Below are 25842 nucleotides of genomic sequence, written 5' to 3' on the forward strand. Positions count from 1 at the left end.
TGCGATGGTTGTTGGGGAAAAGAGAGAGATGAAGAAGAAGATAAGTTTTTGATATTAATTTTTCAATTTTTTAATTAAATAAGCAATTAATTATTATTATTATTAATATTTTAGTCCACTTTAAGAAAAAAAAGGAAAAAAGTGGAGTATGCACACGACACATCATCACTTGTGAAAAAAGACTAAAATAGCCCTGCCACATCATCAAAATTGACGGAGTTATGAATGGAGATAATGGTATAGGGCAAAATGGAACACAAAACCTTTGTCAATGAGGTTAAGTGGGTCATTTTAACTTCCGGGGGTAAAGTGAGATTTGACCAAAGTTTCAGATGGTGCTACAATAAATATGCCAATTTTAAAAAACACAATCCTATTTTTCCACCCACCAATATTCCTAAAAAACATTAACCCTAATTGAATTAACAGTTATTGAATGTTGCGGATGCATCATAGTTGTTTTTTTTTTTGGTCAAAGCATCATAGTTTTCAAGCATTTAATTCTACAGTGATTTAGTGTGGTCACGTATTTTTATGGAAGAAAATGCAATTTTCTTATTTTGTTCAGGGTTCAGGGTTTGTTTATTTTTGGGGACATTTTGGAAAAAACAATTTTAATTTGATTTCTAAGAAATCATTTCTGTGTTCATGAAATTTTTTAGTTAAAACCTTTTATTTTTGTCAATTAATGGGAATCTTTATGTGTTCATGTAGTTTTGTTCTGTTTGTATCTTGTGATCGTATTCAAACCGAAAATCTTTTAATTAAAATTTTGCTCTTGTTCTTGATTGTCACGTTTGGATTGTGAATTGACTATTCTAATTATCCTGTACACATCTTTGATGTATATATTTTCCATTAATAAAAAAATAGTTGTACATTATCAGATGCAATAACGAACACTTGTTTTTCAAATTTAAAATAACGGACACTTTTATTTTTTATTTTTAGTATTAAAGTAGAGTTTCGAAAAGTGACTAATCGTGATCCGTCACGATCATCCTAGCCATGTGCACAACGTGTACGTTAATTGTACGAGATCGTTTCCCTTTATATGGAATATTTTATTAAATCATTTTACATATGTTATGATATTATACCATGGAATATTTTGGATCCTTTTCTATTAATTTAATCATTTTTACCATCGTGATTCATTTTGAGATCCTTTTCTTTTTATATCGGATATTCAGATATCGTCTTCTATTTTAAATAATTGTTCCTTTTAGCATCGTGATTTATTTTTGGAGTTGTAGATGCTTTATACTTTTTTTTTAAACTTGTCGTTTATTTTGTATTTTTTTTCTCTTTCTAATATTGCTCATTTTATTGATGCAATTTCTGTTAACTTATGTCCTAAAAATATTAGATTAAAAATAAATAAAATAAAATAACAGAGAAGCACAAGATGACTACCCCTTTTTCTTAATGTTAGAGGAGGGCCCATTATTGAATGTGAGTCTCAAATTGTTGTGTAAATGCTTTTTTTAGAGTCGGAGAAAGAGCATACATACTACAGTTTGGTGACTAGCTATCAGGAAGATGCTTCAAATATGGGGAGTAAATTTTGAAAAGGTGTGCGGGTTTGGACATTATCTACTCAAAGATTTGAGTGGGGTGTTTGTTTATGTAGTTTTGTTACTGAGCTTCGGCTCCCTTAGAACAAAAAAAATTCCAAAACGCAAACTTTAGGCGTGAAATGCGGATCCATTTTCATTATTTAATCTTTGAGCTAGGCCCTTGTACATTTCTAGCTCCAATGAGTTACGAATGCAGAACAAATTGTTTAGTGGTTGATTGTTTTTCAGAGTCCCAAAGAAAATGAGAAAAGTTGTCGCCTATTCTAGGAGGAGCTACCTACCTGGTTCAGAAGAGAGAGAGAGAGAAAAAAAAGGTTTAAAAGACTGGTATACTAGTAAAGAAAAAGGACAGGGTAATCACACTTGCTATGGGCCTATCTACGGCTCAGGAAAAAAAAATGCAAAAAATGCCGCCAATAGAATATTTCCTCAGAAATAATCACAAATTTACAATATAAGCTGAATAATTCCGTCGTCCACCTTTGACACCAGAAAGCATTGCGCGCGCGCACACTGCCATGGATGAGGGTAGTTTTTTGAGAAATCCAAACTCACGGACAAAAATAATAAGCCATAAATTTCAAGGAATAATTACGAAGCAAGCAGTGTAGAGAGTTTTCAAGCATTACTTGATTCAAAACGCGCTCAAGCTCCTTTGCTGCAGTCTCAAGGATTGAAAAGGCTTGAGCCACCAATGTTCGTGGCAATTAGCACCGATATGCCAGCAACTACAGCAAGCCAAAATAAAGCTACTCCTGCATTTCACAAGTTTTTTTTCGTTTTGGTGGATCAGGAGACAACACCAACCAGAATCAACAGTAAATTGCAAAATTTACATATTGATGTAAGAGGTCACATAAAAATTAAATACCTTGAGAACCTTCAGAAACATTACTGGAATTTGAAGGCCCAGATTCGGCATCAGTTCCACGCTGCAATCTTGAGATTTTTGACCCTGTAATTGAGATATCATCCAAAATTTTGCCGTTTCCTGTTTCGGATGCCACTATCCCTTGAAACTCTTCACTCACAATTAAAGCTGCTAGAACATCCATAAAGGACTCTTTATCTGTTTCATTTGCAGACTCTGTTGTGTCCTTTGATTCATCAGATTCAGACAACTCGTCATCTGAATCTGAAGCGTCAGTATCCACGGAATCCACCCCAGTTCTGTCATCCTCTTCATCCTCCACATATGCTTTATACGTCAATCGAAGTAGTATTTCACCAGAAGACCCTTTCTTAAACAGGCCCCAACCTCCTTGCAGTACCACAATCCTGTCTGTTGGTACAGTGTCTTGGAGAGATCCCAGATCAACCTATTTAAATATGAGACACTGTCTTAAGAAGCTATTTAAATAGAGAAAATTGAAACAAGTTAATGGGCCAATTTGCCTGTGAATGCAGTAAATTCAGCCATTAGCTGCTATATCATAGGCTATCAGGTACATAGGGCAAAGAAAAATTAGAAGAATATTCAAGAATATAGCCATATCTCATTCTTGATCGAAAGCGTGCTACCTCTCGACCATCACAAGTTCACAACCCTTTTCCCCAGCCTCGTAATTGCTTTATGTTTTAATCACGTATGCTATGTATCCATGCTAATCACAAAAACAAATATATTTGTAAAGATTATATCTTTTTACCTCTCCTGTACCAATAGTTAAGTCCGTGAATCCAAGAGAATCCTTGACTTGGATGCATAACTTTTGTTTTTTAGGGTTTGCTACAAGCATATGAAAATCCTGCCAGCAGATGCAAACACATGAGCACATATACAATTTTGAAAACAAAAATTTGAAGCAATATTAGAAGAAGGTTCACCTGATTCCAAATCGGCTCCCCAGGAGGTCCAATAACAGTAGTTTGACTGTTCTTTTTACTACGTATAATTTGATCTCCCAGGCTTAGAGTAACATAGGGATCCGTTTTGCCTGAAAAATTAGATAAAAAAAAGGTTATGGGGCTTCAGAAAAAAAAATTGTATATATGGAGAAGTTAACACTTAGAAGAATCAACAGATTCCAGCCAAGGAGATTATGATATTCATTTTTGCACAAACCAATGGCAGCTTAAAAAGTCAGCATTGCTGTGTGTCAAAATAGTAATTAGATTAGGAATCAAAGCAAATGAAATTTCACTAATCCATAGCACAATTGATTCTCTTGTGCTGGAGGACTACATTAGAAGACAGTCATTACCATAGAAAACATAGGAAAGCTTCCGAGCATCTACAAGGGTCACTGATAATTCTCCAACAAAATCCTTGTTTCCTTCTTGTATGTCCCCCGACTTGAAATCGTCTCCTACTGGGCCAACTGCTTTTACTTTCTGGAAATCTAAGACGATCTTTTTTGGGCGTACAAATAATCTGGGTAAATCCTCAGTGAGAAGTTTTGTCAAAAACCTGCCAAATCCAATCAGGGATTCAAGTCACAAGGTGACAGAAAGAAACAACATACCAACCCAAATGTTAAGGATAACACATCTCCAAAGAAAACCCAAGATGTTAGATAAGAAAAGGTTATGTCAAAATGTTAGGTTATGCAGCCTGAAGAAAAATAAATAATGCTCATGCAGTCACCGTATACCACCAAGCATTTTTGTTTAATTGTCTAGCCAACCTGATGCATGAAAAGAATATTTATTGTTTATTTTATCTCATAATTCTGGTGGGAACACGCCCCCACATATATTGTTCCTCATCCAAGTCTGAAAAGTAACATTTATTTTGCCTCTGAACGTTCAAGGAAATTCCCATGAGAAGGGGCAGATGAATCAAACAGTGGCTGCTGAAAAAGACCTGTGGTCTCATTCATAATAAGTGATAAGGTTCAATTAATAGAAGGTTGTTGTAAAGAATATCTAATTCGGTAATTACAATTAACTAATTTCTTCAGTCTAGCATCGCCACACAGAGAGAGAGAGAGAGAGAGAGAGAGAGAGAGAGAGAGAGAGAAGAACTATATATAATGGCTAGCTGAGGGTGATGAAATTCACTTACATTGAAAGAACGGGAATTGCTGAATTTGCCCAATACATGCAAAGAAAAGCAGAGAGAAGGAAAAAATTATCAGTATCTTCAACATAAAATGATTTAGCCTTCAGTAGTAGAAATATGCAATTAACATTAAATAAAACAATCTTCAATGTGTTTAGCTTGTTGATGGTATGCTTAGTACATTTGAGTTTCTTAACATCTTTTGATGTTTTGCAGTAAGTTCATCAGAACTATTCTCACAAGCGTGGGTTGTCTTTTTATTTTCTTTCATGTAGTGCTTACTTTCAAAAAAGCAACAGAATAACCATGGTTTGACAGATAATATTTCGTTGTTTCTTCATTAGTTCATGTTGTTTGGCAACATCATAAATTTATGTGATGTCTCTTTCCTCCACTTCTACCTCAACCAAATAGCACAAAGGATCATCCGTATCCCTCCCTTCCCTTACCTTTATTACCCAGTTTCTATCCTTCCTACCAAACATATGCTATAGTATGTTAGAAAACAGAAACATAGTCTTGAAAATATGACATACCCATCAAATTGAACAAGCGGAAGGGTGACAATTCAAATTTGATCTTGGGAAGTGAAACAAAAGCCCAAGAAACAGCTCCCACCCAAGGCTCTGTCGGTATTAGTCGCAATTTAACCCAAAGTTCTCCATCAATATCAAAATCTCGAACACCAACTGGCACGAAAATGGGAATAATGCTAAATTTTAGTGTGAGCATTAACAGCATACGAGCACCACCAGTATAACGTAGGCCTATTTGGTACCTAAATGAAATAAAGGGATATAGCATCAGTTCGAGGGAATATTGAGTTAGAATAGAAAGTTATTATCACAAATAAGCTCCCAGATCACCCAAGTATTTTGATAAAAACATGCAAAACATTTTCATAATGATCTATCCTAATGGCAATCTCTTTTGCTCTCACGAGACTGATTTTTTTAGAGTTAACAGAACGAAATATTTTTATGCAAATCAATTATCTCGACGGAGAGTTTGCATATAGAAGATCAATTATAACATCCAATGTCAAATTACGTATAGAAGATATTGCATAAACAGAAAAAGCAAGTAGAGACAATAAGCAAACAAATCAAACAAAAGACATGCACGATTGAATTGGAAACGTTAACTCACTGGAGATCATTGACACGACGGGACGTCCTCCTCTCAACATTCCTAACAGACAAAGGCTCATCCCCCAAAGAAAACTGCTTGATTTCAACTCTCTCAACATAGTCGGGCTTCTTCAAATCATCAATGACCGGCTGAAGCAACCCAATGAGCCAATTCTCAAGCCCAGCTCTATAAACCTTCCACAGCTTCCCCAAAACCATGTTCACCCATTCCACCGACTCTTTCCTCTGCAAATCCTTCTCCAGAAACAATGAAAAGCTCGTGGGCACTTGCGGCCACCCCTCACGCCGACCATTCTCACTTCCCGACTTGCTTTTCTTCCTTGAAGTCCACAATTTATCAAACACAACGCCTACAAAGAAGAAGAACACAAACAACCCCGCAATGTTTCGGTTTATCGGGGGCGAGGGAATGGGGTGTATGACTCCTAGCTGAGTTCTAAGCTTATCTACAAACGGGTCTTCTTGGAAGTTGGTGAAATTGGTGCCCATTTGAATTTGTGGTGAATCTTTGGAAAATTCATCGGCATCCAATTCACTGGATAAACGCTTTAGCACCAAGATTTTGGCATTCCGTCTGGCTGACTTTGCAAGCTCTACATTCATACTGGGCCCAGGGCCATCAGGTGAAATCGCACAAGCACTGAAACCCCATTTTCTTCTTGCACTTCTACGCGAAGATTTGGTAACAAGTAGCTGCTTTCTTCTTCGTTTAGAGGAAGGAAGCGAAAAGATATTCTGCGGTTTTCTTGGGTTGACGAAATTCCCACATGGGCAGTTTTGCTGCTGAGGAAATGGCTGCGAGAAATCGAAGCTCGCAGAAATTGATTGTAAAATCATTAATTAGTGGTAGAGATAAACTCAGAGCCCCTAATTGAAATATGGATGTAAGAAATTGCATTGGTAAACATGGATTCCAGCACCAACGAGAAACACAAATACCACTATAACAATTTGCTTTGCAACAAAGACAAAAAAAAAAAAAAAGAACACAAAAATCGATAAATTATGGTGAAAGTTGTCTAGCAGAAACGTAGCCTCGAGAGTTTTGGGTGTTGTTGGCAACCTGAAGTGAATTGGGAAGAAGCTGAAATACCCATGAAAAGTCAGAAACTGCGGAGGCAAGGAAAGGGGATGAAGCAGAAGCAGAAGCAGGTGCAGGAGAGAAACAGAGAGAGATTGGGAGGGAGGATGGAGTTGGAGAAAACAAGAGACACAGCGTACGTTTTTAAGGAATGTAGAGAAGAGACTAGTGCGCGGGGGTTTGCGTGTTAAAATTGAGCCTTGGAATGGAATTGGAATACACACACTTCGATTCTCTGTGCACATTCAAGGCCTCAAAATGTGGAAGACGTGGATAATATACTTCTTTTCCTTCTACTTTTTTATTTTTCTTATTTTCATGTGTTTCTTTTGTGGCACGCGGACGGAGCCGACGCGGTTGGTCTCTTTTTGCTTCCTTATGGACTTGACAGGCCCACATCTTTTATTTTTGGACGGAAGTCCACCTTCTTGATTCAAAAATAAAAAATGCCCAAGCAATTGTTCCCTCAACAAGATTTTGGGTGCGAGTAAGAGCATTCTGTATAGTATGCGTAAGTTTAATTTGTTATCGTCTCTTCCAATAAGAAATATCCTAAAAGAAAATCATCCTAAAATATGGGAAGCAAAATATAGCTCAGATTAGTTTAGTTCGGTTTTTAACATTACAAAGTGATCTTACATCTAATTCAATTAATATATATAATTTTTGTTTTAAATATCCGGTCCAATCTCGCTTGATCCAACCCTGTGAATTCCGATTTTCAACCCTGTGAATTTAGGAGTTGAGTTTACCTCTCAACCTGCCCAAGTCAAACTTTGGTTTGGTTTTTTAAACCGATTTTTAATATTAAATATGTATATAAATAAATAACATAAGATTGGAGTTTGTAGCTTACGTGATTAAAGGTAGTTATCTATGCACTCGAGGTTCTAGGTTTGATTCCTCATTCTCCCAATATTACATGTATAACAAAAATATTAATAATAACAAAAAATCACATCAAAAAATATTCCAATTTGTCATATTTTCTTATAGAATTAAAAACAAAATATTAAATAAATAGAGAGAGCTAGAAGAGAAAATGTTCAATATAAGAGCGGTGGTTTGGTTTGAATTTTCACCGCTAAACTATGGGTAAATCAATTAACCATTAAGCGATGTAGTTTGTTCGGTTTTTGTTAGATACCCACTACATATAGATATAGACTGTATTTTGTTTGGTTTTAGCATGCTTCATATGGTTTGGTGGTCTATGTCTCATTTTAATACTTTTCTTTTTCTTTTTGTAATCATTTAGCGCAATTACAATACAAAGTCAAACTTTTATCATGTTTAGTGTTTCAGCTTTCATGACTGTGAAATGAAACAAAACAATTTTACTCTACAATTGATACAAAAGCACGTCAAATAATTAATATCTTATTATCTTATGGTTCTAAAATCATCAATGTAACAATATTATAAAATAACATTGTTAAGGTCCAAAAAATTCAAGGCTTGGCCAAAATATATTTCTAACCCAGTACGACACCTAACTTGGGAAGAAACTCAACTTGAGTACGCAAGAATTCGTCATATGCGCTTGCACACGTGCCACGCCAAGTAAATGAGCAACACGCCACGCTACAAGCTTAAGTGGACTCAAGTCACGTGAATGTCTGGGGCTTGCTGATTGTGTTGTGATATGGATGATTACGAGTATTCACGGCGCCCATTGATGGTCAAATGAGTGGAAGTTTTGGGTTACTTAGGAGCATCAAAACTCAAGTCTATTCCTTGAGCCCAAACATATGGGTAGGCATGAGAGAGAAAACCGAATGGCCCATCACCTTAAGAAAAGGCCCATAACACTTTAAAAAATTTCACATCAGCCAAAGCTTCCAGTAGCTTGACGAAATCAAAGGGAACTCACAAGCAACTGGAAACAAAATAGCTCAACCCAGCACCGTATAAAATATCCTTCATCGTGGAAAATATCCAACATCTATGTAACAATGTTAAAACCAGATCGAAGCCAAACCATCAAAACCATGCAAACCCATGTGTTGATCACATTTTTGACTATCACCCTTACTCACTCTTTCATCTTAAAGCTTTGATGAGAAAACAAGAAGCAAAAGTGGGTGGTGCCTCACCCACATGGAGGAGTCTAGTTGCCTAAGGACCTTAGAACCCCAAAAAGCTGCGTGCCTATTGGTTCAGGCTAGGGAAATTTCGCCAAACAATATTAAATGGAAGAAAGTGAAGAAAATGGGGAGGGAGGCTTGACAAAATTAAGGTTTCCAGCACCTATAAAAGGAGCCACTTCCTACCCTGCAAAGCAACTTACCTTGGTTGCTGCAAGCCTCCCAGCAACCATGAGAACCGATCAAAGGCAAGCATCCTCTCTACAACCCTTTAATTTCATGCTTTGTTCTTCCATATTCTTCATCTCTCTCCCAAAACCCACATCCAAATAGAGCAAACATCACTTTTCATCCCTGGAACACTTTAATTTCGAGTCATATTCCTCCATATCTTCCCATTTTCTCTTATGTCAAGCAATCCAGGAGCATGACGAATCTTTCGTCAAGCTGCTAGAAATTTGCTAGAGCCACCCATGCTTCTATCTTCTTCCTATCTTTTCGATAAACACATCTAGAGAGCAAACTTCATCTTTTATCCCTTAAACCTCTGCAATTTCGAGCCTCATTCCTCAATCTTCTCCCATTTTCTCTTATGGTAAATCGTTTCAGAATGTGACCAAGCTTTTGTCAGGCTACCGGAAAATTGCTCAAACCACCCACTTCTTTTATCTCTATCTCTCTCTCTCTCTCTCTCTCTCCCCCATTCCTCAACGAATCCCATTAAAATCCATTCCTCTTTGCTTTAAATCTCTATTTCTCATAGGAAATCACAACTCTTTCTTTCTCTCATGCTAAACTAATGAATGCTCAGCTCCAATGTCACAAGCTTCTCATGTCAAGTCAATAATTTATTTGTAAGCGACTGTTGGTTTCATTGGTGAAGAAGACCAAGGTGTTTCCTAAGACTCATCTACCATTTCGAAACACTCTTAGGGTCTGATCCTTGAACTCAGACTCAAGGGGCAATTTCATACATTTGGCTCTTTATAGCAGCCCAGACCCATTAGTAGCTTGTGGAACGAAAAAGTCCCTACAAATATATATATGAGCTTAGCCAAATTGATAGAGCCGATGTGTTCTTCACTTTGCACTCGAATTCGAATCCCACTTTCCATTGTTTAGATAAAATATAATATTGTTTATAAAAATAGTATTATAAATACAAAGCACATAAAAACTAACAATGCACATGCCATTATAATGTATAAATATCCAACATCCTAACATTATTCAATAGTCCATCAAAGTGACAAACTAATTATCCAATTATATTAAAGGTCCACATCAATATTTCGTTTACAAACGGTCTGGTTTCGTTTATGAAGTTTTCATATCGGTCAAATTAGATCAAACCAAACTATTTACATTTTAATGGGTTGGGCTATGATTAGAATGAGCTCGGGTTAATGTCCCGCAAATCATCTGACCCAAATAAAAAAAAAATCCTGTAAACCCTTTAACCCTACCCCACCCAAACAACACTAGGTTCGGATCGAGTCGGGTTGAGTCCGCACACGTCGCAGCCCTAAATTCCAACCCCGTTGGCCTTTCAATTCTAATTTCTACCATCTACCTGTTGTTTGCTCTTAAAACTTTTTTATTTTCAAAATATTTGTAACTGAATTCCATTCACCTCCGTACTCTCGCTTCGGCCTCTGCGGGGTCAAAACGACGGCAGGCGAAGATACACTGACGCGAACGCTAACTTTCACCGTCGGCTGCGGACGAGAGACCTACCTCGTCCACTCTTCTCTTCTCTTTGATATTATTCTGATAAATTACTCATTTCTGCTCTCTAGTCTCTATCGTACGACGCACCGCTTCTGTCTTCACTTTCTGGTTCGTTCATAAACAACTCTCCCTGCTCTCTGTTTGTTTCCAGGGAAAATAGTTTCTTAGGAAATTAGAGGATAGCGCTTACGCTTTCGCTTACTTGATTTCTATTGCGTCTCTCCAACTAGATTCTTATGTTTGGCAATGAATTGCCAATTGTACGAAGAAACAGCATTCGCTTTTCTCTCCAAATAGAATGGAGCTCTATGCACTAGGGTTTTAGCTTTGTCTCTGCTATTCGTGCTTCGCTGTTACTTATCATCTTCTATTTCAGTTTTTAATTTTTAATTTTTTGGTATAATCTATTTTAGCTTCCTTTTATTTTAGTATCAACTACCAACCCTGTTGAGTTATTCAATAGTTAGCTAGCATTGAAGCTGATCACTGAGTGATAAAGGTCTGAGAAGTTCTTTTGAAGTCAGGGCGGGGTTTATTCAGACACTCATTATGCATATGTATTATATATTATCACCTAGTTTAGCCATACAATAATGAAAATAGGGACCTAGGTTAAAAAAAACACTAAATTAATGTGCTTACTACGGTTCATTTCAAAAGGTTTAGGCCTCTTTGGAAAGGGCACCAGTAGTGCTGTTTCATTTCAGAGCAATGCTCCCCGTCATGGTTAGCATTGCCAAGGCTTGAAACCTGCTTGACTTAAAAGGATTCTTATGAATTTTTTTAATTTGATTATAATGCAGTGACGTTGGTAATGGCACAGACATGCTTTTTGTTACCCCCAGAAGCATATGATTTGGTTTGTTAAATGAAGTGTATGCTTATAGTTCGGTTAATTTTTATTCTTATCTTGTTGACTTATTATACGCAGTTCAAATAATGGCATCGCCAGCTTGGTTACCACAGGAAGTGAAGCCATCCGTGTCTCAATCCCCTGTATCTGTTTCACCTGCTGGTGGCGCTTCAACACAGACTTCAGCTTCACTCGTTTCAAGTGTAGGCCCACATACCTCTAATAGCTCAGGTGGTTCTACAACTGATTCAATACAAGAACCTTTGCAGGCTAAATTCTCCAATGCACCCAGCTTTGCGGTTCCCGCACCTTCATTCTCTTACGGTGTGCCTCCCAATGCAAACATCAGTTTTGGAGCCTCTCAGCAGTCATCACCTGGTTCTGTCAGTATCAATTTATTAATGCTGTGTTGCATTTTATATGGATGTAGTTATGATTTGTGGCTCTAATTTGATGTTTTCTCTAATTTAGGCAATTCAGTCTAATCCGCCTGCATCTCCAAGGGTTCAGCCCCCAGTTCCTGGCTTGTCTTCTTCTGCCAGTCCCTCTTTTTCATACAACATTCCAAAATCTGGATTTTCTTTCCCTAATAACCAGCAGTTTCAATCTGGCATGGTGAGGGCTATTTCCTTGAATGCATATGAGATTATATTGAGTAACTGAGTATTGCTGCAATGGAGACCAGAGGGCATGCTGTAGGAAGGTGTATTAAGTTACTGTTTATTGTTTTGACATTACACTAAGTTTTGTTTTGACATTATACTAAGTTTTGTTTTGACATTATACTAAGTTCTTATTATCCTTTCCTAAAAGCAAAAGAGAGCTCTGATCTGTCAATGAATTGTTTATATTCTTGGTGTATGCATGTTGCCCGTGGTCCTGTGGAATGAAAACTTGAAAAGTTATCCAAAGAATTAATTGTTGTAATTTTTTTGTTTATTGCAGAATATCCCACCTGATGTTGCACAAGAAACTGGTAATGTCTCATTGTCATCAACTAGTTCTCATTGTGGTTCGTTGCCTGCTCCTACTTCTTCAAGTTCCACAATGAATCTATTATCAGCTCCTAATATGGGCACAACAACTTCATGGGTTCCTACTGCCCCATCTTTTAATTTGACTTCTGGAATGCCTGGAACTCCTGGGACCCCTGGCCCCCCAGGAATAGCACACCCTGTGCAAATATCCTTTAATCCGACTGCACCGTCTGCACCCATTGATTCTTCTTCTGTAGCCCTTAGACCTAGCATGCAAATAGCTCCTGTCGCGTCATCAGCTGTTCAGCCACAAGTAGGCGCTCCTTACCCATCTTTATCTTCTGTGGGCGCTCCTCCTCAGGGAGTCTGGTTGCAGTCCCCACAGATAGGAGGCTTTCCTAGGCCACCGTTTTTGCCATATCCTGCTGCTTTTCCTGTTCCCTTTCCTTTGCCTGCACATGTTATGCCTCTCCCTTCTGTTCCTTTACCCGATTCTCAGCCTCCCGGTGTCACCCCTGTGGGAAATACTGCAGCAATTTCTTCGCCTTCTGCTGCTTCTGGTCATCAACTGGCTGGCTTTTCAGGGATACAGATAGAATTACCTCTTCCTGGTATTGGTATGATTTGACTTTCATACTGATGTATTAGCTCTCTCTCTCTCCCCTCCCCTCTAAACAATTGTACATTGGGTATTGGCGTTGTACAGATAACAGGAAACAATCCCATGATGCAGGCAACGAGAATAGAGCTTCTGTTAATGAACAATTGGATGCCTGGACTGCCCACAAGACAGAGACAGGAGTTGTATACTATTATAATGCTTTGACCGGCGAATCAACTTATGATAAGCCCCCTGGATTTAAGGAGGAGGTATGTGCAATTACAATTAATTTTTAGGTTCAAATGATATAAACGTTTTGTGAAATTTCAGTTTGCAAGATGCCTTATCTTGGATTGACCACCAAATGCTGTTGCAAGATTCTTAACTGTATTTGAGATGCAGATTGAAAATCTTTTGAGGTGGATTTTGTTGCTGCTGCATCATTTCATTCTGCGGCCTTGAATTTATTATGTTCCTTATATTAAATAGTATTTTTATTTTAACCAGAACACCTTGTTGTGTCCACATTCCAATATAAGTGGTGAGAAAGTGGACCATATTCTTCTTCATATCCCTGTAGGTATGGAGCTTTGGTCCCTACTCTTCTCATGCGTAATTTATGACTTGTGTCTAGGTTGTTTGTTGATATGTTGGTATGCTAGTATATATCAGTTTAGTGCGATGTGGAATGAGGTTCCTTGTGCATTAGAATGGAAAACTGCAAGTGCTTTCGGATGATATGGATCTTTCAGGATAATCTTTAAGCTTTTCGTCTGTTCAGACAAAAAAGTAAGAAGAACTTTTGTTTCTGAATTTGCTTTTGTTCTTGCAGTGTTTCCTATTGCAGACCCTGTGGTAGTTTTGCTGTCCTTTTATTACTTATAGAAAAATTGCATCCTATTAGTCTTAATTGGATCAGAGATGGCATTGCTTTGAATACTATGACAATGAGGATTCCATTCATACAACTTTTTTTTTATTATTATAAAAAATCTCATTCTTATAGGGATTTATAAGATAAGGATAGAGAATTATTAGAATCTAAACTTCAGTGCCCCTAGATCTGGTTATAACTTATAAGTAAATGCTTGTTTCCTTTTTCTAGGAATCATGAGTAACTTTAGCCTTGCCGATGGGGTTGGTGTTATGTCTGACTAATTTTGAATTGCTGTTTTGTGCAGCCTGATAAGGTCTCTATGCAGCCAACTCCAGTTTCAACGTAAGTTCTACTTTATCCTTTCGGGCTTGTCCCTTTTTTCCCTACCCTCTCTTCGTTGTTTCAGAATGTCTTTACAATCTAGAAGCAGCATAAGTTTTATTTATTTATTTATCCTTGTTTTGGTTTTTTTTTTTTTTTTTGGTTTAGGGTAAATTTATCTGGAACTGATTGGGTATTGGTCACAACAAGTGATGGGAAAAAGTTTTACCATAATAGCAAAACCAAGGTATGGGTCGTATGCTTGCCTTTTAAAACCTTTGGGTACTCAGAAACTCTGTCGTATAAGTAGGTGTTACTAGTCACGCGACACATAATTAACCTTACTCCATCTTTCTTGCTTTTTCTACAATCAGGTAAGCAGCTGGCAGATCCCGAATGAAGTGATAGAATTGAGAAAGAAGCAGGATGCTGATGTACCAAAAGAACATCCAGTATCAATCCCCAATAACAATGTAATGACTGAAAAAGGATCTGCTCCAATTAGTTTGACTGCTCCAGCCATTAACACGGGTGGTCGTGAAGCCATGGCTTTTAAACCATCAGCTGTGCAGGGAACATCATCTGCACTTGATTTGATTAAGAAGAAGTTGCAGGATTCTGGAGCTCCTGTTACTTCCTCACCAGTTCCAGCACCATCAGAATCAAATGGTTCAAGAGGAGTTGAGAGTACACCTAAGGGCCAGCAAAGCGATAATAGTAAAGATAAGCTAAAAGACGTCAATGGGGATGGCAACTTGTCTGATTCCTCATCAGATTCAGAGGATGCAGACAGTGGGCCAACAAAGGAGGAGTGTATTACCCAATTCAAGGTATCTTGTCACTTCTGGCTTTTTATTAAACCAGAAGTAAATATGAACCTTGAAGCTTTTCACTTCAATTTGGAATCTTTCTTCTTCTTTTATAAATAGGTCATAGTAATTGTTATTCAACAAAATATGATAACTATTTTACAACTTCGTATTCTGATGACATAAAAATTGATGATATTCACTTTTTTTTTACTACAGAGATACAAATTGTACTCTTATAGTGGGATTAAGTTTTAAATATTTTCTTTTTTGTTTATTATATATGGTTTTGAGTAAATTAACTTTGGAATATGCCATGCTGGTGATCATTCTTGAAGTTTTCAACTTGGACCTTTTGTATATAGAAAGTGTGGTTTGCTTCTTTGGACTCTTTTCTCTTTGATGCAACTTGAAATACAACCATTCCTGATTGAGTTGAAGGCTTTAGTTGATTTTACTTGAGTTGATGCAACTTTAGATGTGGCTGATAAGAAATGGTAATCATCTGGACATTATATATGCAGGAGATGCTTAAGGAACGAGGAGTGGCACCATTCTCGAAGTGGGACAAGGAACTGCCAAAGATAGTGTTTGATCCACGATTTAAGGTTTGTTGAGTCTAAATATTAGGAATTTCATTGTTTGGGAATTAGGTTGCTAACCTACAACTCGAACTGCTTGAAACAAGTTTGTTGGATTCATGTATCTACTAATTTTTGGAAGGGTGAATTTGTTTCTGCCAGTTCTTGGGTCAGTTCTAGTGTCATCAATTGGCTTAGGGTGCATGCTAACAACTAATACTAAAATTGTTTTTAGTCCTGAGAGAAGTTAACTTTTTTGGGAAGTCAATATATGCACTGTTTGGGAAGGGTAATATTTGCATTAATTGTTGTGAGTACAGTAGGCAGGCTCTTTCAAGGCAGGAGGTCTGTGCTGACCTCCAGGGCACAAACTGTTGTAGTTGTGGAATTTTCCTTTTATCTGCAGTGTTATCTACTGTTTTTCTCTGTCTTGCTACACTAAGAAATTTGCGGTTATAGTTTTCTTATTGTTAAAGGTCTCTACTGTTGCAGGCCATTCCAAGTCATTCAGCTAGGAGGTCGTTGTTTGAGCACTATGTTAAAACACGTGCAGAGGAAGAAAGAAAGGAAAAAAGAGCAGCTCAGAAGGCTGCAATAGAGGGATTTAAGCAGCTATTGGATGAAGCATCAGAGGTCTTGTAGATTGCCTTAGTTTGAATCTTGCTTATGTCTATATTTTTAGCTGAACTGTGGGGATTGGAGATTGCTTATGGAATCTTTTAAATTTTTCAGGATATTGATCATAACACCGATTACCAAAGTTTCAGAAAGAAATGGGCCAATGATCCACGCTTTGAGGCTTTAGATCGAAAGGATCGTGAGCATTTGTTGAATGAAAGGTATCACCTAATAAGAAGACTACATGTATATATCCTTGGTGTTGTGCATATAAAGCTGTGAAGTTAAGTCTTTTATTTATTTATTTTTCAATAGGAAAGTAGACTTCTTATTCTTAATAAAATGGAATTGTACAACACAGAGGACAAGATGTCCACTGAAGGAATACAAATCCTGATAATTAATAATCATCTGCCTTCAATGAAAGCAACTAGAATATATATCCACCTAAAGTAGTAAGTTAGTGACTAGATTCCCATATTTCTTGGGTGTGTCTTTTAGTCTATATATCTCTTTGGATTCACACGGTATATCTAATTTTGCTTCTATGATAAATTTATATCAGAATGGTCATATATGATTTTTATTGTACTTGCAGGGTCCTTCCATTGAAGAGGGCTGCTGAAGAAAAGGCTCAAGCAGCGCGTGCTGCTGCTTCAACTAGTTTTAAGTCCATGCTTCAAGAAAAAGGAGATATTACTGTTAGTTCTCGTTGGTCCAGGGTAGGTATATTCAGGTTGTGGTTTATTTGATGTGCAGAAGAGTGTGCTTCCAGACAATGTGCTTCTGGGTGTCTTTTGTGCCAATGAGGAATTTGGGCTGCTTCATTTTGAAGCAATTCTTGTTGGTGTTTTAGATCATTAAGATATTTTAGAATGACACAAGGATCTGCCACATTTTGTGAAATCTAAAGAATGGGGTCAATAAATTATATATTAAAAAACTTTTGAATGTAGGTTCTGCACCAAGTAAACAAATATGAGATACTAAGTGTGCTAGAAATTTTATATGAACCTTGCATTAATTTTTCTCTTGTAGAATCATTTCTGTTGGGGACTTGCTGTAGGTGAAAGATAGTCTGCGGAATGACCCAAGATACAAATCTGTTAGGCATGAGGATAGGGAAATATTATTCAATCAGTATATATCTGATCTAAAAGCTGTGGAGGAGGAAGCAGAACGAGAGGCAAAAGCTAAGCGGGATGAGCAGGTAAAGACTCTATCTACATTTGTTAGGAACTCCCTCCTCATTTTCTCTGTCTGTTCGTCTGTCTGTCTGTCTGTCTGTCTGTCTGTCTGTCTCTATCTCTGAGTCACACACACACACACACACACACACGCTGTTGATGCATAAAACGGGACTTTCATAGGCTCAAAAGGTTTGCATGATTGGAATCAAATACTTGTACTGAACATATATCTGTGTATATAACTATATATTTTAATAATTAGTCTGTTAATTTGCTAAACTTCTGAAGATTAACCAATAATGATAACATAAGTGAACCTTACGTATGAGACAACCTTTATTAAAAGAAGTGGGAAATTTAAGGTGGTAAATATGGAATGATTGATTTATTAACCAATATGCCTCTTCATTTTTGTTTGGCTATTTTGTTATTTATCACTTCAGGTGGTGTGTTGGTGGGGATTTCAGAATTTGTTCTTCAAAGCATTTGACAAAGAACTTATAGGACCTTTTTTTAAAAAAGCAGAACTTATATCTTATTAGTTTATTGCATCTACAAGAGTGTACTTTGAAAAAAGGAAAATGGTTAAGATTTTGTCTTCCCTGCACTGGCTTTCAGGAGAAACTGAGGGAAAGGGAGCGAGAATTGAGGAAGAGGAAGGAAAGAGAAGAACAAGAAACGGAGAGGGTGCGACTGAAAGTTCGCAGGAAGGAGGCAGTTGCTACTTTTCAAGCTTTACTTGTGGAAACAATTAAAGATCCTCAGGTATTACCTTTGGTAACTTGGTTTTATGTTTTAGGGACTTCGTTCTGGGCTTCATTATCTAAAACCATGCATCTGAGATGCATTGCTGCATATCTAGTATGGTATGAATGTGGTGTATAGCGTTTTAATAAATCATTATACGTTTTGTTTATCATGTACTCAGGCATCGTGGACAGGATCTAAACCTAAATTGGAAAAGGATCCACAAAGGCGTGCAGCCAACCCCGACTTAGAACCATCTGACATGGAAAAGCTCTTCCGGGAACACATAAAGAGGCTAAATGAGGTAATATATAATCTAGTGCTTGGATCCATTTGAATTTTGTTTCCATAGTTAAGAATTGTCTCGTTGCTTGTAACTTATTCCGGTAAAAGAATGCACCCTGTGTAATCCTACTTAATCATTTGGCTTTTCCAGCGATGTGCGCATGAGTTCAGAGTTCTGTTGGCTGAAGTCTTGACTGCAGAAGCAGCGTCCCAGGAGACCGAAGATGGAAAAACCGTTCTAAATTCGTGGTCCACAGCAAAACGTCTTCTAAAGCCAGATCCTAGATACAATAAGATGGCAAGAAAAGAGAGGGAAGTGTTGTGGCGACGATATTCCGAAGAAATGCTACGGAAGCAAAAGTCAGCACTTGATCACAAGGAAGACAGGAAAACAGATGCTAAAAGTAGAAGCTCTGTTGACGGTGGAAGAGTTCCCTTTGGATCTAGGGGTACCCATGACCGAAGCTGATGTTTTGGTTAGAATTTAGAGACTAGGCGTTCAATTTGTTTTGCCCAAGTCCTGATTTTCATAATTTTGACTTGAGTAGGAGAGGATACAGACACAAACCGACGCTGCTGTATTATAAGTTGTATAATATTTTTGAAGTGATTAAGCTGATTTTACTAGCGTATTATTTGTAATGTTACAAGTTTTACTATTTAAGCTGAGCTTTCCAAGTAATTGTAATGCTAAAGAAGAAAAAGAAATGTCCCAGCATCCCTAGCCTACAAATTTTATTCAAGAAGTAATTTGTCCAGCTATCTTGTCCCTTGGGAATAATTTGTTGTAGCGAATGCTTGCTTACCATTGAAATGCATGCACATATTATACTCTTTTGGTGCAGCATATGACTTTAAAATTCATATGCTTGTACAAAAGGACAAACTAGCTTGTAGGCTAAACCACGACTTTCATTTCAAAAATGTGCCCTTTAAAATTCATTGCTTTTTCTCTTTGCCCTAGCAACCTTTGTTACCCAAATACCGGTTTCTGGCATGTCCGTTAAATGTCTTTGTTTTGGCAATACCTCTGCTTCCAACGGATTCTGATTAGGAATTAGCCCCATGAGTATTTACTTCTACTTCTTTTTTAAGTACAAGTGATAGTCTAAACTATAGGGATTTCTCTTACACACACAATTATGATGTTGTGGAGATTCAAACTTGAGACTTCTGGTCTACAAGTTAAGGCTTTTTCCATTGGGCTAGACCCTGTTGATATTTTTTTTCTTTCTTTTAAAGAAAGTAAAGGAAGATATATTGTTGGTCACGACTCATGCCACAAACAAGTGATTTAATGACCAAAATATATCATTTCCCTAATGTTCTTAGAGTATTTTATAATCTTTTTTATTGAAAAAAATTAAACCAAACTTTGCAAAAGTCCTGTTTCAAATTCAAATGCTTTGCAATTTCGGTGATGAGGAGGTGTTTAGTTATACGAAGAAATTAAAGAGAGTCATAAGTAAAAATAGAAGAGCTTGAGTTGCGGTAAGGGAGGGAAAGTTTAGATAGTGAGACCTATACCGGCGAAAGTTTGGTCACGATAGACCTATTCCGACAAATTTTTTACGGTGAAAATTTTGTCAGGCTAGACCTATCCCTATGAAATTTTGTTGGATAGACCTATCCATGTGAAGTATTGTAGGATAGACCTATTCCAGTGAAGTATTGTCGGGTACATCTATCTCAGCGAAATTTTGTCAGAAGAGACCTATCCCAACAAATATTTGTGGGGTTATATCCATCCCGGTAAATGATTGATGGGGCGAATTTGGGTAAACCTATCCCAGCAAATTTTTGTCAGGATAGACATATCCTGGCGAAGTTTTGTCATGATAGGCCTATTTTAGTGAAAGTTTGACGTGATAGACTTATCACGACAAAAATTGGTATGGTTATAACTTATATCTATCCCATCGAATGCCTATCCCAAGGAATGTTTTTCAAGATATATCTATCCTAGGAAAGACCTATCCCGGCGAAATTTGTCGGGATAAACCTATCAGGCTTATTTTTTATCGAGTACATTGCCTATGTTGCACGGGCACAGATATGGTGACATGGGAAAAAAAAAATCTCAAAAAATTCAAACACGGGGACATGACAATTAAAAAATAATAATTTATAATAATACTTATATATATATATTAAAAAACAAAATATTGATATTCATTCTCCAATTTCACAATATCCATATATAGTGACGTGTCCAGAAAGTGTCTTTACTGTGGACACAACGTTGATTGTTGGACACGGGTGTCCTACACTTTGACACTTGGCCTTAGTGGAGTGTACGTGCAACAGCCTATCCCGGAGAAGTTTTGGGAAAAAAAAAAAAAAAAAAAAAGGGTAACAAAAAAGATTTAAAGTGTGAAATATTAGGGTAATACAAAAATTTACAATAAACCGATAATTGGTGCTAGTGGCTGAAGCTGGAACCCAAGTTTAGAATTAGGGCTTCCAGTCTCTCTCTCTTCTGATCCTGCACTAACATAGTTATCTTCTTCAATCGTTCGCGATTATAATTAGGGGTTCGCAGATAAAGACAGCGGAATCGCACAATTAGGGTTAAGGCTTGCACATTTGAGAGGCTTGAGGCTTGCGACCGCCGTTAGGTTGAAAGGAAACTCAGGTAAGGGAAGATTTGGTCCTGACAATCTGCTAAAAGAAAAGGAATTTGAAATTCGGAAGTCCTGATATTGGGACATCTGACATTGTATGACGATGCCAAATCCATGGAAGTCTTAATTTTTCTTTGCTGGTTTTCTGCTCGTTTCGTGGTAACATTGTTCAGATGGTGTAGGACTTAGGAGCCTCATGTTTCTTATTTGCTTGAGTAATGCTATATTCCTCAATGGTTTCGAATGGTTCAGTAATTTGGTAAAAACCATCCCAACTTTGCAGTAGTTTTTAACCCGATGTATTTTATCATCATTGGCTTGTTTATGAACTACACTTAAATACATTGTCGTTCCTTGGATTGCTCTGCCACGTTCAATCCTTTGCAAAATAAATGTCTTTCTATCTAATACGTTTAATATTTGCATATTTCAATACAACTAGAAAAAAAATGTCTTACTGAAAGTATGCCTTTGTGAAGGATTGGAGTTGGTTTTCACTTAGCCCAGTTTCATGAAAGTGGAGCTATATGGCAACCTATCCAGGAAAAGGAGCTCCTTCAAATGGGTCTGTCTATGTTTGCAACTTGCCTGAGGGGACTGATGAAAATATGTTGGCTGAATATTTTGGCACCATTGGGTTGTTAAAGGTAGGGAGTTTGACCGGGTATTGTCAGAAGTTGCACTTGCTACTCTTTAACTGACCTTCAACATAAGTTTCTTTGTGCATATGGAATTCTCATATGTTTTTTCTTGCTTACTCTTTTTCATTCTTGCTTTCTACTATTTAGAAAGACAAGCGAACAGGCCGACCAAAAATTTGGCTATACCGAGACAAACTGACAAACGAACCTAAGGGAGATGCTACTGTAACATATGAAGATCCACATGCTGCATCAGCAGCCGTTGAATGGTTTAACGACAAGGATTTCCATGGTAATGCCATTGGGGTTTTTATAGCAGAGTCAAAAAGCAAAGATGATCAGATTCATAATCCTGTGGGCGATCCAATTGTTGGTGGTGAGTATGAGGGACTCGAGGAAATTGCTCAGGATACAAATGGAGGTGTTGGCGGCGGTAGAGGTCGGGGTGATGCTTCTGGGAAAGCATGGCAACAAGAGGGAGACTGGACATGTCCGAATACAAGGTCTGTGATGTGAGATTGGTGAGCAGCTCTTTCTTGCACTTTTTTGAGCATTTGTATTTCTTAAATGTAATATTTACACAGTAAATGGCTTCTCATGCCATATTTTTATAGCAGCTGTTCCAACGTGAATTTTGCATTTCGTGGTGTGTGCAATCGCTGCGGAAGTGCTCGACCTACTGGTGCTTCCGGTGGTGGCGCAGGAGGTGGTGGTCGTGGCAGGGGTCGTGGACTTGACTCTGGGGGCCGTGGTGGTCCTGTTGGTGCTCCTACAGGTGGACTTTTTGGTCCAAATGATTGGCCTTGTCCAATGTAAGACTGCATTCTCCCTCCCGCTCTCAAGGCCTTTTCTATCTCGTAGACTCTTGTTACTGTTGTTGTTGTTGTTAAGTTCCAGTCCAATGAAGTGGCATGGTGGGAAATTATTTAATAATTTAGTTCATGAGCAGCTCTGAATTTTTAAGAAAAAAATGGGCTCTGCTGTTTTTACAATAGGTGAAAATCATGTGAACTTAATTAATAAATTAGGTGACCACAATCTCAGAAGTTTTTCCTATATAAGATAGTGAAGGATTTTCAGCATCTCCATATTTTGGAAGCATGGTTTCCTCGTTATATTTTAAGGGTTTTTTATTTTATCTTCTTGTGATTTTGAGTTTCTTTACATCTTAACGTATCTTTTATCATATTGCGAGGTTTTGGGAGGTAGGTGCCATCCTGCATCAACCTTAGTTAATTGGTTTTTATGACACACATAACACCTTGACATTGTGAGTTGTAACTACTTCATGTAGCATTAGGTTTCATACTTGAAGGCTAAGTTCGATGAGGCTATATGATTGATGCTGTACTGGCCTACTCAATTGTTGATATTCAGATATATAGAAGTTTGCATATTGCATTCATCTCGTAAGCTAATTCTATTGTGCTTGAAAACTAGATAGCAGTATCATATGCATTTTTTATTTGATGTTGGACAAAGATGTTATTTATATTGTGTCATGAGCTGAGCTGAGTGCATTATTGTTCACACTTTCCGTCTGCTCTTTTGGTTTCAGGTGTGGCAACATCAACTGGGCAAAGCGTACAAAATGCAACATATGCAACACAAATAGACCTGGTCACAATGAAGGTGGTGTAAGGTATTACATGATTATTACTTTAATATATTATCAGTTGCCAATGAAGAATAGGAATCTATTGTGTTGGAGATGATGTGATACTAATATAACATAAACATACCTATGCACAGTCTTCTCCTGTTATGGTTGTTATGTACCTATGTTCATACCTAAATGTGTCAATGCTTCCCTTCCCTCGCACCCACAATATTAAATGGAAAAAATATACGTAATTATTTGAATAATAACCTGTATATGTGAAGAATATAAATCATGTTGTCTTCTCCTTGTAAACAAAGTTAATTGGTCCACGAAGTACCTGTTCCTGTTTTACACGCTATAGGGATCCACGTTCTTCCCCCTGCCACTCTTTTTTCTCAAACTATCATATTTCCCTCCAGCTGCAGAATTAGATACACATTGGTGGTTAAACAAGAAGACATTATGCTGTTTTTTCCTGTTTTCTTAGGTTACCTCTACTTCTATTAGAAATATTTTTTGGTCTGTACTTTACTTTAGCATTCTTTTGTGACATTTCTAGAGATTATACTGCTTTGCCTTACATGTATTTGACAGAGGGGGGCGTGGTGGTGGTTACAAAGAACTTGATGAAGAAGAATTAGAGGAAATCAAGCGACGTCGGCGGGAGGCAGAAGAAGTAAGATTTAGTTACGTAGATAGCATTTGTTCAAGTTTCATATATATATTTTTTTTCTGGTTTAGCTGAAATTTTGTGCCATTCTCAGGATGATGGCGAGATGTATGATGAGTTTGGCAACCTTAAGAAAAAATTTCGCGCTAAAACACAACAAACTGAAACTGGACGAGCTCTTCCAGGTGCTGGACGTGCTGGATGGGAGGTGGAGGAAATAGGTACTTGTGCATTTTTTGGCATGGTTATCCATAATGTTTAAGTATGATGTAATTGATTTAATATTTTAGATTTAAAATCCCTAATTATTGAGGTTATATACCTAGGAGTTAATTAACCCATTCTCCGACATGATTGTCCCTTTTTCCATTTCATACAATCATAGCACTAAAAAATCTCTGTTCAGCCTGAAGCTTATTTTAGGAACTTTACCTGAATGGTTGTTGCCATTCTGTTTTAGTCAAATAAGTGATTGACTTTGTTCACAATAATGATATGGCAGGTGTAATTGACAGAGATGGCAGGGAGAGAAATAGAGAGAGAGGAAGGGAACGCGATGATAGACCGACCAGCAAGAACAGAGAAAGAGATGACAGGGATAGGCGTCGCAGTAGAAGCAGAGAAAGGGAAAGGGATAGGGGGAGAGATAGACCTCGAGATTATGATTATGATCGGGACAAAGAATATGGGCGGGACAGGGACAGGGACAGGGATCGAGACCGGAACAGGCACCGTTACTGAAGGTTATGGGATAGAGTTTTGGTTCTCCTATGCAAGTAGGTCGGACTGCATTCGTGTTGAACTTTGTTTTACTTGGCATTTTAAGCTAGTCGGATGGAATATGGGTCTCCTCCACTTTCTTCGAACTGTGATCTGCGCCTGCATGTAAAATTTGTTTTCCATACGTTGGCACTATTCAAATTTTGCTTTCATCATTTTCCTTTTAAGTTATGAATATTAACTGGTCACAATGGAATGGGTTATTTTCGAAATTGCATGGTTGAGTGTTTTTTGTTTCGAAATCCTATTTTTTAAGTTTTAACAAAGGATGGATATGGGCCAATGAGGTCTAGTTAGGTGGAAAATGGCCGTCTAATGACACATTGGCAGTGTATGTGAGAAAAACCCTCCCCAATATCACTTGTGTTAAAAAAAAAACGAAGGATTGATATTCATTTGATCAACTGCCTAGTCTTTCTTTCTTCATTTTTTCAACGAAAGGTAGAAACAAAAGTACCACAATGCACAGCTCTACTCAACTACCTAAATGATATAACACTTGTGATTTCACCTTCGACCTTTTTTATTGTATTCTTATAAAACTGACCTTAAATTGCCAAACCCCATCCGCAATTATTAACTATTTAGCTGCTTAATTAATGTTGATTCTCCCAGTTTGATACCTTACTAGTTTTTATTTGTTTACTACAAATTATGCTTTGCTTCTTAACCTGATGCGGCTAATACAAAATATAATCCCATCTATAACAACACGAGAGAGACAGAATAACTTATTGTTCCTTCATTTGCTGCTATCTCTCTCTCTCTGTGCTGCTGGCTGGGCCCCTTCTTCACATGTCTGAAATCTGATTGTCCTTAATTATAATAAGTCCTAAAGTGCAGGCAACTTGAGCTTGCATGTATGACGAAGGAATAACAATTTAACTATTCCATGAGAGCAACCATCTTGACTTGCAGAATTTGTCTCCCTATAAAAATACAAAATCTCCACGTTATCTTTATCTTCCTATTTGTTGAACCAACATTTATTTTCTGGATTAATCGAATGAGCGAAAACTTGTGTAAGTTCT

The 25842-nt window shown here is 37.5% G+C and overlaps 3 protein-coding genes across 6 annotated transcripts; 2 read left to right on the forward strand and 1 right to left on the reverse strand.

Annotated features, from left to right (window-relative positions):
* Positions 1-1687: 1687 nt before the first annotated feature.
* NTMC2T5.2 (Calcium-dependent lipid-binding (CaLB domain) family protein) lies at positions 1688-7064 on the reverse strand. Its single transcript, XM_008222805.2, has 9 exons — positions 5734-7064; positions 5121-5362; positions 4588-4606; positions 3785-3990; positions 3408-3517; positions 3230-3328; positions 2452-2899; positions 2210-2335; positions 1688-2093 (listed from the first exon to the last, which is right to left on the reverse strand). The coding sequence occupies exons 1-8, from the start codon at positions 6570-6572 to the stop codon at positions 2247-2249; spliced, it is 2052 nt and encodes a 683-aa protein (XP_008221027.2). The 5' UTR covers positions 6573-7064; the 3' UTR covers positions 1688-2093; positions 2210-2246.
* Positions 7065-10386: 3322 nt separating this feature from the next.
* On the forward strand, positions 10387-19175 carry PRP40C (pre-mRNA-processing protein 40C). Of its 3 annotated transcripts, none has more exons than XM_089046389.1 (16): positions 10387-10742; positions 11566-11870; positions 11959-12102; positions 12433-13081; positions 13171-13334; positions 14247-14284; positions 14432-14510; positions 14638-15093; positions 15597-15680; positions 16146-16286; positions 16386-16492; positions 16870-16993; positions 17338-17481; positions 18080-18226; positions 18390-18512; positions 18645-19175. In XM_089046389.1, the coding sequence occupies exons 2-16, from the start codon at positions 11574-11576 to the stop codon at positions 18960-18962; spliced, it is 3015 nt and encodes a 1004-aa protein (XP_088902515.1). In that variant the 5' UTR covers positions 10387-10742; positions 11566-11573; the 3' UTR covers positions 18963-19175. The 3 variants fall into 3 exon arrangements, with proteins under 3 accessions (XP_088902515.1, XP_088902517.1, XP_088902516.1); XM_089046391.1 differs by having other exon boundaries at positions 10466-10742; positions 13198-13334; XM_089046390.1 differs by having other exon boundaries at positions 10466-10742; positions 12433-13075.
* A 1720-nt stretch (positions 19176-20895) lies between these two features.
* TAF15 (TBP-associated factor 15) lies at positions 20896-25023 on the forward strand. Of its 2 annotated transcripts, none has more exons than XM_008222802.3 (8): positions 20896-21128; positions 21597-21764; positions 21906-22261; positions 22373-22570; positions 23317-23400; positions 23956-24037; positions 24126-24252; positions 24534-25023. In XM_008222802.3, the coding sequence occupies exons 2-8, from the start codon at positions 21645-21647 to the stop codon at positions 24770-24772; spliced, it is 1206 nt and encodes a 401-aa protein (XP_008221024.2). In that variant the 5' UTR covers positions 20896-21128; positions 21597-21644; the 3' UTR covers positions 24773-25023. The 2 variants fall into 2 exon arrangements, with proteins under 2 accessions (XP_008221024.2, XP_008221025.2); XM_008222803.3 differs by having other exon boundaries at positions 20897-21128; positions 22376-22570.
* The last annotated feature ends 819 nt before the right edge of the window (positions 25024-25842 follow it).

The sequence above is a fragment of the Prunus mume genome, linkage group LG2 (genome assembly GCF_029339155.1).
Source record: "Prunus mume cultivar Tortuosa linkage group LG2, ASM2933915v1, whole genome shotgun sequence".
Classification (NCBI taxonomy): Eukaryota; Viridiplantae; Streptophyta; class Magnoliopsida; order Rosales; family Rosaceae; genus Prunus; species Prunus mume.

Coding starts and splice junctions, on each gene's coding strand:
- NTMC2T5.2 (XM_008222805.2), bottom strand. CDS start 6,572: ATGATTTTACAATCAATTTCTGCGAGCTTCGATTTCTCGCAGCCATTT. Junction 2,900..3,229: donor TAACTATTGGTACAGGAGAG/GTAAAAAGATAT, acceptor ATATTTAAATAG/GTTGATCTGGGATCTCTCCA. Junction 2,336..2,451: donor TGTTTCTGAAGGTTCTCAAG/GTATTTAATTTT, acceptor TGTGAAATGCAG/GAGTAGCTTTATTTTGGCTT.
- PRP40C (XM_089046389.1), top strand. CDS start 11,574: ATGGCATCGCCAGCTTGGTTACCACAGGAAGTGAAGCCATCCGTGTCT. Junction 12,103..12,432: donor AGCAGTTTCAATCTGGCATG/GTGAGGGCTATT, acceptor TGTTTATTGCAG/AATATCCCACCTGATGTTGC. Junction 13,082..13,170: donor ATTACCTCTTCCTGGTATTG/GTATGATTTGAC, acceptor GGCGTTGTACAG/ATAACAGGAAACAATCCCAT.
- TAF15 (XM_008222802.3), top strand. CDS start 21,645: ATGGCAACCTATCCAGGAAAAGGAGCTCCTTCAAATGGGTCTGTCTAT. Junction 21,765..21,905: donor GCACCATTGGGTTGTTAAAG/GTAGGGAGTTTG, acceptor TCTACTATTTAG/AAAGACAAGCGAACAGGCCG. Junction 24,038..24,125: donor GTCGGCGGGAGGCAGAAGAA/GTAAGATTTAGT, acceptor TGCCATTCTCAG/GATGATGGCGAGATGTATGA.